Source organism: Lampetra planeri, chromosome 10 (genome assembly GCF_965212315.1).
Source record: "Lampetra planeri chromosome 10, kcLamPlan1.2.h2, whole genome shotgun sequence".
In the NCBI taxonomy this organism is placed as follows: Eukaryota; Metazoa; Chordata; class Hyperoartia; order Petromyzontiformes; family Petromyzontidae; genus Lampetra; species Lampetra planeri.
Window position 1 is genome coordinate 1,670,252 of NC_136116.1, and position 20,407 is coordinate 1,690,658.

At 49.1% G+C, this 20,407-nt stretch overlaps 1 protein-coding gene across 1 annotated transcript in view; it reads left to right on the forward strand.

The window, feature by feature from the left end:
* Nucleotides 1-20,074, forward strand: part of LOC144720812 (angiotensin-converting enzyme-like) — a 36,175-nt gene extending 16,101 nt beyond the window's left edge. Inside the window, exons 12-25 of the mRNA XM_078597877.1 lie at nucleotides 719-924; nucleotides 2,641-2,777; nucleotides 3,331-3,489; nucleotides 4,169-4,253; nucleotides 5,412-5,555; nucleotides 7,023-7,214; nucleotides 7,540-7,637; nucleotides 8,596-8,768; nucleotides 10,003-10,226; nucleotides 10,759-10,903; nucleotides 11,887-11,985; nucleotides 12,948-13,070; nucleotides 15,101-15,282; nucleotides 19,235-20,074. Coding sequence (XP_078454003.1) covers nucleotides 719-924; nucleotides 2,641-2,777; nucleotides 3,331-3,489; nucleotides 4,169-4,253; nucleotides 5,412-5,555; nucleotides 7,023-7,214; nucleotides 7,540-7,637; nucleotides 8,596-8,768; nucleotides 10,003-10,226; nucleotides 10,759-10,903; nucleotides 11,887-11,985; nucleotides 12,948-13,070; nucleotides 15,101-15,282; nucleotides 19,235-19,431 — 2,164 coding nt within the window. The 3' untranslated portion in view covers nucleotides 19,432-20,074. The remainder of the gene's footprint in view (nucleotides 1-718; nucleotides 925-2,640; nucleotides 2,778-3,330; nucleotides 3,490-4,168; nucleotides 4,254-5,411; nucleotides 5,556-7,022; nucleotides 7,215-7,539; nucleotides 7,638-8,595; nucleotides 8,769-10,002; nucleotides 10,227-10,758; nucleotides 10,904-11,886; nucleotides 11,986-12,947; nucleotides 13,071-15,100; nucleotides 15,283-19,234) is intronic.
* Nucleotides 20,075-20,407: the final 333 nt, after the last annotated feature.

Below are 20,407 nucleotides of genomic sequence, written 5' to 3' on the forward strand. Positions count from 1 at the left end.
AACGCAACCGCAGCCTCTCTCTGGAGGTCGACCCCGCGTGGTGACCTTGACGATGACCTTGCTCAAAGCCTGGCGGCATAAACCATCATCACACAGACTCCCCGCAGCAGCAGCGGCTTTTGGCTGGCCATCGAACAAAGACCGTGGTCACCGCATCGGGCACTTTCAGATGCGCTTCTGAGTGCCGTCCGGAAAGTTCTTCCTTGCAATATTAGAACGCAACTGGAGCTATGCACCTAAAAATCTAGATTAAAAACTAATTTCGTTAGAACTGCTTTTTGTGCTTAGTTTGTCCTTCCTACACATGATTGGCTCCATACGGTGCGAAATTAATAAGTTTAACGTACGTACATATGTACATACGTACAACTCGAGGGAGGCATAACACAGTCAATGTTAAGCAAACCATAAACGAATGGTAAACGCTAAACACAATGGGTAACTATACGGTTGTGTAGGAGGAGTACCCATACTTTACCTCACCACCCACAATATGCTGATCGACCACTGCTGGGAGGACAGAGACTGCCCATTAAATAAACTGTACCTTTATATGCTGCAAATACCTCTTTAAAATATTTATTCTAACATCTATGCTTGATGCTGGAACTGCAAACTTAAAAAAAAATCGACATCGGTTGATGAATCGATGCGTCGTTCCACCCCGAGCGATCAACTCTCGCGTGTGCACGCATGTGCACACGCATGTGCTCCGCAGGAAGGCCATGCAGATGGGCTCCAGCCGCCCGTGGACCGAGGTGATGAAGGAAATAACGGGCACGGAGAAAATGAGCGCCCAACCGCTCATCGAGTACTTCCAGCTCGTCATCGACTGGCTCGAGAAGGAAAACGTCAACGAGACGCTGGGCTGGCCCGAATTTTCGTGGGTGCCGCCGGTGCCGGATGACTACCCCGGGAAACTGGGTGCGCCCCGAGCGTGGCAACACACGGCGACACGCGGAGACACTTAGCGACACGCGGTGACACACGCTGCCGCACATAGGCCGCCGACAATCACGTGTTTTATTCTCACACTCGATTTCGATTCCCTGCCACGGCCAACGTTGACGAGCGATACCAGAAGCAGCCCTGCCCGCTCCCGACTCCCACTTCACCGAGCCACGCTTACCGGTGTGGTGGAAAACGGTCGTAAAAATCCCAACCGGCGTGGTGTTGGTGTTTTGAGAATGACAGGAGGTCTTTTAAATGTGTTTTGTTATTTAGTTTGCTTATTAATGTTTAATCCATAATATGAACTCAAAGATCGTGTCGGGATGATGTCAATCAGAGCCATAGCCCTCCACCACCAGACACAGCCAAACACACCGAGTTATCACGTGGCCAAATGTCCCGCTTGATTGTATTTTTCAGCAAACCGGTTACGTTGAAAAGCAAGCACATTTTTGACAATGTTGTACTTCGACGTTGCCCTGGAGATTTTGCCCAGCCTCATCAGGTATTGGCAACAGCTACAAAATAAAAAAGATGTCAATCATTATTTTTTTCTATGTTACCAATTTGTTCAACAGGAATGATGTGACATCATCTGGTGAAAGCCTCTAGGCAGAATGATTGATGGCCGTGTAGTTCATATTTTAGAAAATCCCCAAGCGGCATCATTACCTTTTTATTTGGTTGCTTGATATGCCTTCAGCAAGCAGTTCCAAGGTAATTTCACGAAGGTCAGTGCACATATCTGACCAGTTATTCTCGCCGCAAAAGAAAAATGTTAGATTGGACTTGTAACGTGAACATTTTTAAAAGATCTAAATGACAAGAGGTGTGTTTAACACGTAGGCTTTCGCGACCAATATTATCCATAAGAGGTTTCTTGGGTTAGAGGTTTTTTTGGGTAAGGGGCTCACTAGTGATGACATCACATCTATCTGGCTGCCGCATGATGATGCTAGTTGTAATTACTGGCGAAACGTCGTACTCAGATTGTAAATATTGTGGTTTAACGAACTGGCACGTTCTGTTTATGTGATAAACCTCACTAATTGGCTGTGTCGGGTGGTGGCGGGTTTAACGACACATTTATATTAATGAGATCTAACCCAAAAAAAACCTCTTATGGATAACAAGAGGTGTCTCAGTAACTCAGCAGTCAGAGCATTGAGCTGGCACTTTACAAGATCCTGGGTTTGAATCTGGGCACCTGCCCAAGGTTAAACTGGGTTTCCAAGCGTAGAGAGCTGATGGTCTCAGCCGACTCGCAGATGCCAAATGTGTTTTCACTTAATTTGGCTAAATTCCGGCTCAGTAGAAAAAATGTTGGTTTGATTGCCGGGCAATAAACAATCTCATAGCAGATTGTACGGTTTAAAGAAGCCACGTGTTTTTTCTTCTTCTCTCCTATGAAAAATATTTTTCGGAGAAATTCTCTTACGTGATGGGTGTAATGCCGTGCGATATTTCCAAATGTGTTCTACGTCTGATCGAGTGATGCCAATCGCGCAGTTGGAACACATTAAGGGGCGAAAAAAGATGCAAATGTGTTCAACAAATAATCGCAATTGCAAGGCAATCCACATTACTGACATGTGTGCACAAATGTTACCTGTTGGCAATTTGAAAACCTTATCACCCTTTCTCATGGGAGAAAACATGACCGTTATTGTGCTTAATTTCTGCTCACAGATAAAATCACCGATGAGACCCAAGCGATAGCTCTGTTGGGGGAGTACAACACCACCGCAGAGAAATATTGGTCGGAGTATAACGAGGCGTCATGGACCTACAACACCGACATCACGGAGGAGCACGACAAGCTGGTGGTGAGGCTGTGCAACTCATGCCACGCATGGGTCTCAGTGTCGGGCACCGGGGTCTCCCGGAGCCAGGCCGTGGGCCGCACTTGCTCACACACAGCCTCCGACGATGATGACGACAATGATGATGGGATACCATGTTGCTCTTTGAGATGACATCCGTCATGTAATGGCACAATTAGGTCCAAATGTGGATGGTCCTTATCTTGGTGGAACTGTTAAAAACAACATGGCGATTATAAAGTGTACCATGTTATTACGAAGCGTCTATTTTCTGACGTGCACCATAACATCTTACATCTCGGTGTTCAATTGGAGGAACAGCACTTTGTATAGTTTAGGCTGAAATGAATCACTCACTCCAACAAGTATGAGGCATCGTGGATCGGTTAATTTGCACTCCTGGTCGTACTGCGTGGAGTGCAGCAACCCAAACACGACGCTTGAAGTGTCCCTTTCACACGGGCAGCGGTTAAATCGCTTGCTGCCAGCACGATGGTCCCTGATCCCTCTCCACCTCACAGACGAACGTGTTGTTGTTTTGTGCACGCGAACACAGCAAGAAGCCAACTTACGGATGGCCAACCACTCGCTCTACTTCGGACGAGAGGCTCTCCTTTACGACTGGTCCAACTTCCAAGATGAGGGCGTCACGCGGCAGCTGAAGAAGATCAGCCAGATTGGCACAGCCGCGCTTCCTGAGACTGAGCTCAAAGAGGTACCCACTCCCACAGCCACGTTCAACCAACACCGTGAACCTGCCGGCCCCAACCGCCCAGTTGTGTTTGGCACTTGTAATACAGTAATCACCATGCGTCTATTTTGTTGTTTCTGTCACTTAATTGACTTTGAATGTTTTTTTGAAAGTAATTTGTTCGAGCCCACTTTCGGGACAGGACATCACAGCCTTTTATTTTTGTACAGCACTTTGTGCACTTTGAAAGTGTAAATTATTATTAATTAGATTTAACATTAATTTTGTTTGGATGCTGTTTTTGTCATTGCTTTTGACATGTGGTAATGTTTTTGTTTTTGCTAAATTGTTGCGATTAGTTTTTCTGTTAATGCTTTTGTTATTTTGGTCGCCTCTCTTGCTTGTCGCTTCATTTCTTAAACCGGTTAAACAAAATCAACTTGAACCTTGAACCCTACCACAGCCAGAGCTCCAGCACATTAGCTCAACACAACAAACACCAGGCTTGGCCCAAAGGGTGCAGGCAAAAGGTTTAATGTTGATGCAGATTCATACCGTGTGGACCGTCCAGCAGGTTGCTTGGCCATGCTGTTCAGAGCCGAGGTGAGAGACATCTCAGCCTCCAAAAGGATCCAAAATGGGCGCAGTTTCACGCGAGCGTGAAGCGTGCTATAATTATTTCTCCCGTCCAATTTTGTTCCAGTACAACGAGATCGTCTCGCGGATGGAGACCGCATACAGCGTTGCCAAAGTGTGCCAAGGCGAAACGTGCATTCCCCTCGATCCCGGTGGGTGCCTCTTCCACACCGCGACACCTGCCCCGTGACCAACGCTGGAGTCACGCTGCCGCGCCCGTTAGCCACGCTCGTTAGCTGCGCTCGTTAGCCACGCTCGTTAGTGCTGTGACGAGCCACACAGCGGTGCACACACGCAAGCGGCGCCGTGCAGCTCCCCACAATTGCAGCCTCCAGTCTCGGGTTTCCATGATATTAAAATTACAATGCTGCATCAAATTTCACGATACGATGGTATTATCATTATATCAGCTTCCCGTAACTTTCGACTTGTATTTGTTTTCTGTTGTCCTCAAGCTCTTCCTAACTGCAGTTCCCTCGACTTGAGCGTCCCACGGGGCTTCTGCTCTGTGCAATCTGTAACGCTCGTAACGCACACGCTGTCAGTTGCAGACAAATAATTGAATGTGGATGACGAAAACAACGGCATCATAAAATACCATCATGCTGTCAAATACTCCACGGGTTTTTACAGGCATTTAATTTATAGCAAAATATATTTGTTATTTCATACTTAATTTGCCAGGGAATAAAAGGCAGGAACATTTTCATCAGCAACCATAATCTTGATATGGTAATTTTTTGTAAAATGAACGATGTGATTATCATAAATCCTACATTGCAGCATTGTCAGTGCTCAAAATAGGCCAGTATCGACGTACGGTACGCCATTCCAGCTCTTCTCAGAACACCAAACACCTATACGGAGACCTTACAGAATGTTTGAACCGAAAACAATGCTCAAGTATGCTTGGGAGTAAACGGCGGTGAGCGTGGGCTGCGGGACGAAGAGGCTTCGCACGAGGACCTCCGAGTACGGCGATACCCCGGTGTACGTCGGGGGGGGAATGCGTTCCTGAAAGGTGCGACAGTGAATATCGAAAACGACGTCAATCGAAGCGATTTACAGGGTAGCGGGTCGAGGCGAAAGCCGAGGCGACGGATAACGAGAAAGGACGGACGACGCTATCAGCGACGTGTGGGGTTGAAGGTGACGCAATCAGGTAGTGGCGTTAAAGCGACAAAGTATTTGTCGAAAGGACGTGAAAGGCGTATTTGGGGGTATGACCATATCGAGCGTGGTGCCGCCCCCCAGCATCCTGATCCCACGGCAAAGGCGCCGACCGTAACTGTGACCCCGCCACCCTGCAGACATCACGGCCATCATGGCGGAGTCGAGGAACTACGACGAGTTGCTCTACTACTGGCAGGGCTGGCGCGACGAGTCCGGGCGCAAGATGCGGGAAGACTACGTGCGCTACGTGGAGCTCAGCAACCAGGCCGCGACAGCAAACGGTGAGTGCGGCACGGGCGGCACTGCCGGATGAGGGTCTCGGTGCGCCGTGGGGTGGTTGTTTGACCGTATTTCACCACGCCGTTGGTAAAGGCGAGGAGCATAGACATGGCAGCATATAATCACAGCAGTCTGTTCTCCTACTATGCGGTAGTTGCATTCCTGAAGAACAACGCGTTATGGAAAAATCGCGTTATCATAATATATAATGTAGGGCAAAGCACAGTTCGCGATAACACGCGAGATGCGTACGCAGGCCGAACAAAGATCGAGGTGCGTGGGTAGCGTCTAGAAGCATCCAGCAGCATCCCGCCTCGTGCGATGCTACGCCGTGGCAGCCGTACAGCCGCTTGTTCCTGCCCGCGCGACGTAGCTTTGTTCACTCGGTCGCGTTATATCAACTTCGCATCCGCGTTATAAAAAATGTGTTCCCAAATCCATTAATTGCGTTATATCTAATTTGTGCTACGAAAACAACACGCGGTTTCATAGAACAGGCTGTACACCAATGGACTTACTACTCCTGCCCTCTGCTGCCCACATCGGGAACACAACCCATTCCAGAGCAAGCAGCACCTCGGCATTCATATATCAGCTTATTTATGATACATACCAGCGTGAAGATTCTCCAGAACACGATTACAATGTTAAACACCAACAGCGTCTTACGGAAACTGTTGAGAAACATGTTTGAGGATTCGTGTTATTGTGCGTTAAATAAATCTTGTGTAACGTCCTTTATCAATGTATTCAGCATTGGAGCTGTGGCCTTGTTTGCTGCTTCTGCTTGTGGTGGTGGCAGTTGGCACAGTAGGGAGTACAGCTGGTGCATCTGCCAGTCATCTGAGTCAGCCACACAACACATGGCACCTGGGTGTGTCCCGAGACCTCCTCCTGTCAGCGAGCCTTCGACACTTCACGTGGCCTGGCACAGACGCCGTGGTGACGTCACTGTCACTTAGTGGTGAATGACGTGTTATTGGTTATGGCTGTCGCCCTCCAGCAACAACGGAGGGCAGAGGAGTGATGCTCATAACAAGCGAAGCGCCAGGCGACTAAAACACAGCAAGTTGGCACGGGCACGTGGTGGATCTGTCAGTCATCTCAGTCAGTCAACCCGTGGCACCTGGGTCTGTCCCGTAATCTCCTGCCAGCGGGCGTTCGACACTTCACTTGGCCTTAAAGTGCACATAGGCTGGCACAAGCGCCGTGGTGACGTCACGGCCACTTAGTGACGAATGGTGGTTGTTGTTGTGGTTCATTTTAAGTGGATTGGGAGCGGTTGTGTAGCAGTTCGATTCCCCGCTTACGGTTCACCACCAGTGACGATTATCTGAACTGGTCCTGGGCCTCCCCTAGATCTACTTAGCCTCATATGAGGAGCTAGTGCATTGCGTTGATATTGGTGGTTATGGTTGTGGTGGTTGTGATTTTGGTTGTGGGCGCTAATCCGCGGCCATGCCATGCAGGGTTTCCGGACAACGGCGCGCAGTGGCGTTCCGCGTACGACACCGAGACGTTTGAGGCTGACCTGGAGCGCATCTACGAGGAGCTGAAGCCACTCTACCTCAACCTGCACGCGTACGTGCGGCGCAAGCTGTATCAGCACTACGGGGAGAAGCACATCGACCTCAAGGGGCCCATCCCCGCTCACCTGCTCGGTTAGCACCAACTTCATTATCGTCTTCGTCGTGGTTAACCGTCGTTTTGACTCCAAATGACTTGGAACGCGCCGCCGACGCAGTGTTCGCTCGCGCACGGAGAGAAAGACCGACTCAGGAGGAACCACAGACGAGGGGGAAGGCATCAGCCTACCAACAATTACCCAAGCTCTGTGGTCCTCTGTATATTGAAACGTTTTCAGCCAATTGACGAGTGCTTATCCGGTCGAGGTAATGGTCGCCGTTTTTGTGCTCGAAACACGATACGTGGAACTACATTTCAACATCGCTGTGTTTGAATGATTTTTTTTCTTTTGGCGACCAGGAAACATGTGGGCCCAGAGCTGGAACAACCTAAACAGCCTGGTCGCGCCCTTCCCGAACGCACCCTCGGTGGACGCCACGCCCGCCATGCAGGCACAGGCAAGACTCGACGCACCGCGCTGCTCATTCGGGTCAAGCAGTGGATGTCAAACGGACTGTGCATGCGCACGTATGACGAGGCTGCGAAGCTTCGCTCGTTATCAAAGCGAGTCACGGTGGCGCTCTCGTAGCGTGGCTGGCATGGCCCCCCCCCCCTCTGTCCAGCTTGCCGCCGCATCGTAACCCAGGGCGTGGGCCACTCCGGCCCGCGGGCCTCTGCGCAGTCGCACCGCCGCGCGCCCGAGAGCCACGCCGCCGGCCGCGATTGCCGTCTCCCGCTGCTCGTGCTGTCTGCCAGCAGCAAGAATGACTGGCGCAGCTCCACGGCGCCCCGGCGAGGACTTGTCCATCACTCGCAGCCAAGAGTTCAACTCCAATGGGCAGAGAGATATACCTGCGACCCCCCTATGTCAATTTGCTGCTAGACGAGGCACTGCCTGCCCCGTGTGTGGGTTGTGGGGGTTAAGCGATCGGACACCATCACACGCAGCCACCTATGACAACCTGACGGTGCATCCTGGTCATTTGCTTTATTCGAGGATTGAACAATGAGTAGATTCTCAAAAAGACAGAAGGCCACTCATGTAGCCTAACAGACTGTTGGGGCAGGTACACTGTTAGCGAACAGCTATTAAGGCCGACATGGCACACGAGTATGTGTGGTGAACACCATGCCAGACCACCTTTGCCTCCCCAGTGCTGATGTTTACACACTGCACCATGTGCTCATTTAAGGCTGAGTCGACCTAGGGGAGGCACAAGAGCGGTTCAAACATTCGCCACTGTTAATTGGTCGTAAGCGGGAATCGAACTCAGGTGGCCGGGTTCGTAGTGCAGTGCGCTAACCACTACTCCCCACCAGATTCTCACACACGCACAACATTTGATGCCTGTCGCGTCGCTGTCACAATCGATTTTAATCAACAACTCGGCACACTTTGTGTGCATGCGGATGCAGAAATGGACAGCTAAGATGATGTTCAACGTGTCGGATGAATTCTTCACGTCTCTGGGGATGATTCCAATGCCGCAAGAATTCTGGGACAAGTCCATGCTGGAGAAGCCCACGGACGGGCGCGAGGTCGTGTGTCATGCCTCCGCCTGGGACTTCTACAACCGCAAGGACTTCCGGTGAGCACGACACGGGCTCTGGCCGGCAGGGCATCCACCAGCTTCCCCCCAAGCTCCTGCCGTCACACAACAAGGGTGGGAGGTGGGGTGCCACGTGTCCCTTGTAGTTACCAGAATCATCCTCTAGTTATGGTCGCCGTCCAGGGAAATCTGTCGGTCTCCTCGGGACATTACAAGTCCCAGTCTTTGTCAATTGCCTATATTAGCGTGCAGGTTTTTGCAGCTAATGTTACGGATCGTAATTGATTTTGGGCTTTTGCATCTCATTTTTAAATTTGGTGGTGGGAATCGTTCTCCAACTCGCCACCGGAGAGCGAGCTGAAAAAACAATGATTGTCGCGTCGTTACGCGCTCGTCCGCGCAACGCTGTCAATTTACGTCCAGATTTCTTGTACAGCAATTGCACAGCAACCTCGAATTTTACTTGTTTTGTTCATTCAATTGGAATGGTGTTTGTCGCAGGAGATTTAAGGATAGGGAATTGCAGTTATTTGGCAATCATGTCATGTCAAAGCGAGATGCTGGGGAAGACAAAATAAATAGCAGTGAAAGTGAGACAAGGTCAAATGGACAAAGATCCCCCGCACACAGAGGGGGCAACTACAGTCACCAAAGTCTGAGCTCCCAAACGTTTTGGGTTGGTTCGGACAGCCCCGAAGAGCCTCTCCCGGTGTCCCAAAGCATGTCGTCAAAACCCGGATTTTGTCTCGGCTTGAAAGACATCACGTTCCCAATGTGCAGACCGAACAGAGCCTGGCACAGCACGAGGTCAGCAAAGCGGCCTTGACCAGTGGCCCTTGTGGGCGCTGCTGGCCCAACAAAGGGTCACTGGAAATGCATAAGATGCGGCGATCCCTAGCCAGGCCCAAAAGAACTGACGGTCAAATAAATTCACAGAGCGTTTAGCCTGGCTCCGCTTGTCCAAGCTGACACGAACCGTCCACACGGCACATACGGAAGCGGCTCAACTCAAGGGTTAATACATCAGGGTGTATTAATCGGTTTACAATAAAGAGGCAGTTGAATACCCGGAAGGGTTACCGCTCTCCGATGCGTTTTCGGGCTGCACGGAGTGTCGTTTGGCACGATGTCCAACGTTCCACTCCACACGCCGGAAGCCTCTTCGGGGAACTTAATTCAGTTGCTGGCACATCCGGGAAAACAAAACCACAGAGCGCCAGCGACTCCATACGGCGCGACCGCGACACCACCTAACAGGGCCGGCTCCCCACAGGATCAAGCAGTGCACGGTGGTGACGATGGACGACCTGGTGACGGTGCACCACGAGATGGGCCACGTGCAGTACTTCCTGCAATACAAGGAGCAGCCGGTGCCATTCCGCGACGGTGCCAACCCCGGATTCCACGAGGCCATCGGCGACGTCATGGCGCTGTCCGTGGCGACGCCAAAACACCTCAAGGAGATCGGGCTTTTGGAAACGGTGGAGGACAACTTGGGTGAGACATTCCCTTCTCTCCGCCACCAAATACAAAGAACCCCCCCATATAACCTTAACGAAGTGTTGGGGCAAGTGCCTTTAGCAAGCACCCGACGGCCGCCATGGCACCATGGTGGGTGGCCAACGCTACACCCGGCTGCCTTGGTCTCCCCAGTGGTAATGTTCACACACCACACCGGTTACTCATTTGAGGCCGAGTTGGTCTAGGGGAGGCCCAGGACCACTTCAGATAATTGTCACTGGTGTTGGCCTAGAGCGGGAATCGAACTTGTGGTGCAGTGCGCGAACCACCACCATACACGAACCTGTGCTTGTACGCAACGTCACATACGGACATGTGCGTGTGTGAGATATCACTTCCATACACCTGTGACACAACACGCAGATGCACACGGTTTTGCATAAACCCCCTTAAAACACGCACATCTGTACGGGTGTGCCATTAGCGACGCAACTTATGTGCTTGGCCCTGTAACATTACAGCACATGTACACGCACGAGTGATGACATTCGTTTGTGCGCGCTCGCAGAGAGCGACATCAACTTCCTGTTGAGCATGGCCCTGGACAAGATTGCCTTCCTGCCGTTTGGGTTCCTCATGGATCAGTGGCGCTGGAAGGTGTTCGACGGACGCATTCCCACCGAGGACTACAACAAAGAGTGGTGGAACCTCAGGTTTGAAACCATTTCCATGTGCCTAGGCATTAAATGGCACTGCGGGGGGGGGGGGGAGATGTCGACCACCCCACTTGCTATGGAGGAGGTGGTGTGTTTTATTCACCGACACCTGTATATTTAGAGTTTGTATGTTTTCCGCATGGTTGTGTGGATTTTCCTTAAGGGCCTCCGGTTTTTCCCCTCCACATTTAGAAATGTGTTTTGAGTATTTGGCTGCTAGAAGTTTCCACAAGCCATTTCATTGGGCTATCACTTGTGATCAGGTCGCTTCTGAAAAAAAAACTGTATTATCTGTGGGCCTTACTTGGTAAAAAAAATAAACAAACAGTTTATCCATTTGGTGCTCTTCACTTCGCTTCCACAATGATTGGTGGGATGATTTAGTCAGAGGCCCGGAATAATCTGCTTCCAGTTTAACGTGTCGCACATCCTAACTTGCCTCGCCCTTCGGAATACAGAACTTCTCATTCTTTCGTTCAAAGGGCGTAGCACAAGTTGAAAACTCGTTGAAAGTTATTGGCGACAACGGGAGGCGACCTCCATGGAATGTGCGATGAGGGGGCTTGGCAAGCGTGTGGGGAACTGGCGAGATGAAGGGCTGGAGGTCGAATGGGAGGCAGGCGCGAGTACGGAAGACACTCAAGCAGTTCTAGTTGCAAGAACAGAGCGCGCGGTGTTATACAGAACGAGGGACAGGTAGAGACGGAAGCGCTCCATCCTTAAACTTGATATCCAGAGATTTGTATAGCTTAAACATCCTTCAGAAACACACATGTACATGACCCATCTTTTACACGGACGTTAGAAAACGCATTGTTTATGCAACCTGCGCATGTTTTTAATTAAGATGCAAATGCGACAAAAATACCCCTTTTCCCGTAAAACGCACGTAGACCAGGGATCCGATTGAAACGCTTAAAAAAACACAAAGCAAAACCGAGCTCATGTTTGCGTTGTTCCAAACGGTGTCTTGTCCACAGGATGAAGTACCAGGGTCTGTGCCCTCCCGTGGCCAGGACGGAGGACGATTTTGATCCAGGATCAAAATTCCACATTCCGGCCAGCGTGCCCTACGACAGGTAATATGCGCGTGCGTCCCCCAGCTGCATGCGAGAGTTCAACTCGTTCAGCTTCCTGTAGGGGGGGGGTGGGAGTACGTGTTGATCTTTTCGCACCGTACTTAGCCAACCAGTACTAAATCGGAGGTGCAGGGGAATCACAAACTGAACACAAAAAGCACAATGCAGCGACAGTCTTTATTCTATGGTAACCCAAAAGCCCCTTCGAGGAGGCACGGAGCTTGCGTGATGGTTAACTGCTCCTCGAGGGTGCAGCACTTTAAAAAGGCACGTGATAGTTATAAAACTATTCACGTTTGCCATTAAAAAAAATGGAAATTATTTCTTGAACTCACAAGCATATGTAATTGGGTACCGTCAAATGCACAAAAACTAAAATGTAGGAGTCTTTAGAATTATATTAGGTTGCCGAACAAGTGCTGTACTTAAAAACAAAAAGGCATCAAGCACCAATCAATGTTTTAATTTATCCACACATCCCATACAAGGATCCCTACTATAGTTTGTATAACGGGGAGAGTAACGTGAGAGCACCTACCAAGGCCTGCATGGTGCATTAGGGGAGTGTTGGTGTGGCCAACCACTCTGCCACCAGATGTTTTCCCACTTCACAAATATTACACTAGTTAGCAGCACTGCCTTTCAGAGTCAGAGCCAGGGGTTGATAAAGCACGACACTGCGGTAACGGCGATTCCAGTTCGTGGGCTTTTCCATGCTTGGGGAAAATGGAGACCACCGTGCATACACAACGAACGGCTTCGTCAGTTCACTGCTTGGAGGAGGGCCTCCTCACTTCTGCATTGCTAAGCTGCACTTCAGCACACCGCTCCACAAAGACATTGCTCCCATAACCCACCCTGCAACCCTTGACACAAGATGTCGCTGCTGGCCATACAAAGGAGGTTGGTGCACTCAGTGTGGGTAGCTAATCAATGGTCAATGTACTCCCTCCGCCGACCAGGTATTTTGTGAGCTTCGTCATCCAATTCCAGTTCCAGGAAGCGTTATGCGCCGCTGCGGGCCAGCTAGGAGACCTGCACAAGTGTGACATCTACAAATCCAAAGACGCCGGGGAGAAGCTTGCGTGAGTTGCAATGCGCACGCACGACATTAAATCACACTCTGGGTAATGCTAAAACGATTGCATCACCCTGAACTTGCCCCATCATCAAAACTCTGAAAATAAGCAGATTTGGGCCTGGATACCAAACTACAATTCACTAACTGGTTATCGACTGTAGAGAGCAGTGTAGCCTCATCTTGTACAAATGTAATAACCTTCTTGAGACGGCTTCGGAATCAGTCCTTTTTATTTCCACTTCCACAATTACACTTTACTCACACACTCTCCGTTGCTGGCAGACAACGGAGAGAGGGCAGACTTCACACCAAGTCCCCACCGCGCACGTGGCACCCAGAGCCCCCGTACGCGCGTGACTCCTGCTCTTGTCGTTCCCAAGTCTGCTCTCGATCCTTCGCTCTCTCTCTTAATCCCTTGACTTTTATAAGTTTATTCACCAGCGGCAAAATGCCCTGGAATTTTGCAATATTCAAGCCTTAATGGCCACACCAAAAAGCACAGCTCACCATCCCACCGCCGCCCAGCGACACGCAACGCCGGCACTACAATCCCCACGCACCGGCCGCGCAACAGCATCCGACGCGCTGTGTCATTTCGAGCTTTGGCACCTCTTTGCTTGGCAGGGCCCCCCCGCTTATTCCACACTTCCTCCCCTGATGGTTCGAGGTCACAGTCATCGGTAACATCACCACCGCTAGACAACGCGGCCCGTGCGCCACGCCACCGCGCGAGCCACACCGCCACGTGCACATTCATCCACGTCACATGTGCCACACCGCTGCGCACGCACCACCACCCCGCGAGATTTCCGCGACACGTGTGTCACACCACCGCATGCACCATACTGCGACGCGCACGTCACGCCACAGGTACGCGTGCCACAACGCCCTGCGCCACACCGCGGCACGTGCGCCGCACCGCCTGGTGCGACCCACCGCCGCGCACGTGCGCACATTTTTGGTCCGCCGCGTGCGCCACACCTCAGCACATGTGCCACGCCGCCAAGTGCGTCACACCGCTGAGTGAGTTCCGCACCACCGCGCGCGCTACACCATGCCACGTGCGTCACGCCGCCTCACTCTTAATCCCTTCATCCCTTCGTCACGTGGTACCCCCCAGCCAATCCTCCATAGACAGCGTTGACCGTTCCCGATGGTTCCCTGTCAATCCCGGGACCACGCCTCTGATCCGGCTCCCCATTAGCTGGGGCCCCGAATGGCCAGGCCAATCACCCCTGCTGACATGCCGAGATCACGCCGAGGCCATGCTCCCTGGCTCATCCCTTATTGGCTACAAAGCAGGACCGGCAAGCCAATCCCCACGTGAACCCTCTATGGCTGTTATTACACAAATATCTATGCTTCCGTATGGGACCTTTCTTGGCAGTATATAAAGCATAAACCGGTTTTACCCTTTCTGGCAATAAATGCCCTGAGAGTCATTGTCCTCGCGCTGTGCGCTCTTTGGCGTTCTCTGGTCTAACATTTTGAGACTCGGTTCTAAGGAAGTCCGTCTCTGGTGTGGACCAAATCGTTTTAAAATAAAATGCATATATTACCAGAGCATGTTTTTGTTTGTATGTTCACCACAAGTGTAGTTAATGCAGACAGGATTCCTTGCAAAAAAGGTTTATATTTGGCGTTTGAACATCAACACCTGTATTATTATTGCCAGAAAAGGTAAAACCTATTCTTATATCTGCGCTTCCTGCCATCAAACCGTATCAATATAAAAACCTCTTCCAGCAGCGGTAGATTGACAAAGGGGGCTATGAACGTGTGCATTTCCACATGCTTGGTGGCAATAAATGCTGTTTCACCAACTGCGATCAACGCCACACGTGCCCACTTTATTTTTAGGCGAAGATAACATCTGGGCACTAGACAAGGCTTGTATTAAAAAAGGCACAAATCGGCCATCAGAGGGCACAGGAGCCCCTAAAGCTATTCATGGCTGGGCATCCAACAGCTTCACCATTACACCACTTTAAAAAACCTTGGTACAGTAACAACGAATGTCGTTTTTGTTCACAGGAAGGTAATGCAGTTGGGATCCAGCCGGCGGTGGCAGGAAGCCATGGAGATGATCACAGGGCAACAGAACATGTCGGCCGCAGCACTTCTCAAGTACTTCAAGCCACTCACCGACTGGCTCGTGACAGAGAACGAGAAGAACGGAGAGGTGCTCGGCTGGCCCAACTACGAGTGGCGTCCCTGTAAGCAGCACATCCGCTCGAGTGACCACGCGGTACTGTAGAGGAACAAGTCAGATTTACACACAGATATTATTTACCATTTTTATTTCACCAGGTAAGGCCCACTAAAGCGACGTAGCTCTTCTTCAGAAGTTGCCTGGCCACAAATTATAGCTCAACGAAGTGGCTTATCACGTGGAAATATGTAGCAGCCAAACTCGTAAATTAATACTCTTTGGTTCTTTCAGTAATGTCACGTAGGTATAAAATAAAATAAATCACGACGTTTCGATTGCAACACAAGCAATCATCAGGTGGGAAAATCACAGCAAGAATGTTTTTGCTGAACTGGGAGATGCCGTGGTAAGAGGTTATACAGGTAAGAAAGGGGGGGAGGGGCAAGGGGGGAGAGAGGGGGTGTAGGGAGAGGGGAGCGCTGCGTGGACGCTAAGAGAGGGACGACGCTGGACGGGGGGGGGGGGGGATTAGGCGGGGCTGGAAGTGGGAGGCTGAGAGCGCTGGGGATGCTGGGGGGGGGGGGGAGTTAACTCGGAATAAGTAATATTTAAAAATACTTTTTTTTTTTAAACACGCTTTAATGAAACGTACCCTACTCGTAATGGCAGAACTCTACGACTCCAGGAAGTGGCCACAAAGCTTGCCATAACATAAAGGGGACCGTGGTGATTTACAGCCAACGTGAGTTGAGCGTGGACAATTAGACCCAAGCTGAAACATAACATGTACAAAATGAACCCTTAAAAACAAAGTTTTTCACTCTAAATCCTTTATATGCGTGGCGGCTAGAGTCCTCTCGTCCTCTGGCTTGATGGCTGCCACCTATGGGTCAGATGATTGTCTGCCAGCATTATGCAATTGGTAATTAAATATTTTAACAAAAATTCCCTAAACAGTGTAAAATTTTGGAAAAAATTTTCACGGAAATTTATTGTCACACACAACGAGTCTGTGTGGAAAATGTCAGCTCGATTGGATCACGGGAAGTGTGTTAAAAAACGACCGAAAGATTTGCATGGTCGTAAGCAAGCACGCAAGCCAGTGAACTTAATATAAAGGACTTAAAAATGAATGTTTCAAAATACTTTTTGACATAATAGTATTGTCAAGTATGACATAAGTATACCAAGTTTGCAGTCGATACCACATTGGGAAGTGGGTTAAAATTTAGTTAAGATTTGAGGATACGACGACAACAGACAGTGCGTTAAATAAAAGCGTGTAATAATAAAAATAGGCTAGTACCCAGATCCGGCAGATATGATAGAAAGCAGTTAGGGTTTTACCTGGTTAATAACATCCTTCCAATGATTTCTCAATTTGTACCCATTTTCTTGGTTGAAGCTATGTTTATGTAAGATATCTGGATGGCTTCATGAACAAACCTTTTATAATAGCCCAAAGGTTTACAGAGTATCTTGGTCTCGGAAAACACTATCATGTGAGCCCCACAGCGTTATAACAATCGTCAGCTACGGTAGAGGTATTGGTTCTGCCGTGTTTCAGATCTGCCTTGTGTTCACGGACATGGTCTGAGACATGTATCGTTTCACCGATGTAGCTGCTGCAGGTACAACTCAGTTTGTAAACTCCAGGATATTGCATGTCAGGAAGGACATCCTTCACATATGGGATTAGATCACAGATTGTGTACTGTATTGAATCGGACCTGGATCTTGTGTTTAAGATTTTGGTAATCTTTTTGGAAACACCTGCTGTGTATGGTAACATGGTTGATTGGCTTCTCAGGGGGTTACTTCTCCATAGTTGGAGAAACAGCTTTGCGAATAATGCGGTCAGAGTACCCATTCATCGAGGGCCTGGTGTACGCGTTCCAGTTCACTGGCTATGTGGTGTTGGTCGGAAATGCAGTGGGACCTATGGTGTAGTTTTGATAAGGGAATTCTTCTGTGCCAGATGGTGGTGGGAATCAGGTTTCAGATAGGAATCTGTGTGGGTGGATTACCTGTAGACAGTCCTAACGATCCGCAAGGTCTCTTCTCAAACAAAACATCCAGGATAGGTTGATAGATGGGTGTATGGAATTGATGTGGTTGAGAAATTGGTTCAAAAGCTGGCAGGCCATGTGACCAAATGACAAGTGTTATCTACAGATTTCTTCCACAACGAAGGACAGGGTGGTTATCTGGATGGCATCAGTATCAAATTTCTCCATGAAAACATTCACTTTCACTGGTGATAAGGGGGGACCCATGGGAGTACCTTCATTTTGTTTGTAGAAAGTACCATTCCAGATGAAGTGTTGGTAAGGCAATGTCTAACCAGAGTAGGTACATCAGGATTCAGTCCATGTCGGACTAAGTCTTAAATTATTGCTAAGGTATCAGGTACAGGAACCTTGAACAGAAACTACAAAAGCTGACGAGCAAATCTTGGGACAGTGAAATGCCCTTGATGAGAGACCAAGCGAGCTGAATTACATACGGCTGAGGTAGTCTTGCCCGTGAATGGAAGCAATGTGTCGGACAGAAAACGGGCCAGTTTGTAGGTAGGGCGAGTTGATCGTGGAAACAATGGGCTGATGTGGAGTACCTTCTTCATGGATTTTAGCAAGACCATATAATCTGGGTGGTCTAGGTGGTTTTAGGGAGAGCAGTTCGAGTGGTTCGATTCGAGAAGTCGAACTGGTAATGATATTGTTGGTTTTTGTAGCCAGGTGGTTCGTAGGATCTTCGTCGATTTGTGCAACTGCCATCATTAAGGTCCTGGATTGTGGTTGTATGTGGTTTTATTCACGATGACACTAGCATTGCCCTAGTCGGCCGAGGGGACGACTCATTCCTCGTTTTAAAAATTTGAGTTCAGAGCGCTCGTCTTTGCCGATGTTACCAATGGGTTTTAGCATTTAAGGATGGTAGCAATTTCAGATCTAGCAACGTTTGACAGGATGTGTCCCAAGCCTTTGAGGGCTACGTCGACCTGGGAGATTTATATCATCCACTGGGATATGTTTAGGGGAAACTGCAAAATTCAACCCTTTAGCTAGTACAGATTTTAGGCTGTCGGGAATTGGGCTGTTACTCTGATGACAATCTTATTAACAGCTAACTTTTTAACGTGTGGCTCTGGCTTTTGGCAGGAGGTTGAATTTAAACAATCAAGTTAACTTTACATTTGGTTGACATTGAATTAGCAGAGACTCATGTTATCTCCATGGTCCCAATCAGAAGTGGACTTTTTAATTTTTAGCGCAATTGCAAGACTCTTAAATTAATGTTTATGAAATGGAGGGGAAAAACTGGATCTGGGAGAAAAAAAAATGCACAACCACAAAATGAACATGCACTCCAATTATCCAGGCGTCAGGGTCGGGATTGAACCCCTAACAACCTCCTAGAGATACCAGGCGAGGTAGTTAACATCGCCACTATGCGTCTTGGTAAAAGGAGAGCGGCGCAAATTCAAGCAGCCGCCATACAGCACGTTAACGTGTTCAGTGGACGGGACAGCCAGCGTGCTATTTTTTTTAGGTTAACTATTCAAAGATATTAAAAGTTGTGTATTCAACTATCAATGTAATGTATGTATCTAGCTAGTACATGTTTCCAGATATGAACGACTTTGCAGAGTCAAAACCCATCTGGTCTAACGACTGTCGGGAGGGTCCCGTCAAGTTTTCGGGGCAGGCTGGCCAAGGATTCAACTTGATGGTAATTGTCAAGTTTAGAAAATGTTTGACCACGAGACGCCACAATGGTCTACCTCTTGCAAATGGTCACAACCTTTAAAACGTCCACTATGAAGCAGACTGCAAATAATTACGGTTAAGACGCTTTTAGTTTGTCCTAATCAGGGTGGCTACTCCACCCTTAACGATGTGCAACCGAGTGGCAAACAGACTGCCACATCCGAGCCATCGCGGACCAGAGAGTAAGCAGGGGGGGGGGGGGGGGGGGGCAACCTCACAAGCACCGCAATCCCTTTCCTTGTTCAGATGCCGGCGACACCGCAGGCCCCGCAGTCGAGCCAGAAGTGCGCGTGGACTTCTTGGGCCTGGACCTGAGCCAGGGAGAGGCGACGGCGGGGCAGATCGCGCTGCTGGTGCTCGCGCTCGTCTTCCTGGTCGGCCTCATTGCCCTGGCAATCCTCTACTTCCGCAAGCCCAAAACCAAGAGCAAATCTCATATGTAGTGCAGGTCCTACCTCTGCTTTAAGATTTAATTTGGGGGAAATTCAAATTCTAGGCCTTATGGAGGAACTCACGATTTGCAGCATCCACTGCCATCCTTTAAAAACAACACTACCAAGTTTCACGTTAACAATGAGATGAATAAGCAATTTGAATGCCACGCCAACTTACAATCGATTTAAAAATCCAACATCATTAAAATAAACACTACTCCCTTTTGTTTAACTTGGCACTGCTCATTGGACCCAAAAACTACAACATTGGACTTCAGCGGCTGCAAACACGCCATCATGAACGAGCGCAACAGAAAATACCGGGAAACATTTTTACCATGTTTTAGGCAATTACTTTAAGGTTTGGCAACTTCTCTTCATAGTGTGGGAGCATTTGAAAAAAAATCAAAATGTAAATAAATTTTATAACATCCTTTAAAATGCAGTGGTCAGTGTTGTATTACCCGTGTTAGATCGCGCGTCGTTAAACTTGGTCACCACCCGACAGCCAATTAGTAAGGTTTGTTACGTAAACAAACATGCCAATTCGTTACTAGTACAGCACACCCATGTGGTTGCGTTGGAGTAAACCCACACCACAATTCCAGAGCTGTACGACGTTTTGCCCGTAATTAAACTTACATCAACTCTGGCTGCCTGATGGTTGTAATTTACTGGTATAATGTTATACCGTGAATTGTAAATAGTGGGTTTACTCTATAACATCGGGTGCTGTACGAGTAACGAATTGGCATGTGTTGTTTACGTAACCAACCTTAAAAATTGGCTGTGCCCAGGGGTTTAATGACACATATCTCTATGGCATCCAACCCCAAAAAATACCTCTTATGGATAATTGGTCACGAAAGCCTGCATGTTAAGAGTTAAACTTGCAAACCGACTGAAAGTCAGGAGGCCACAGGCGAGACACGAGGACACCACCAGCTGTGGTCAGAGCACCACAGGTGGGGGGGGGGGCACAACT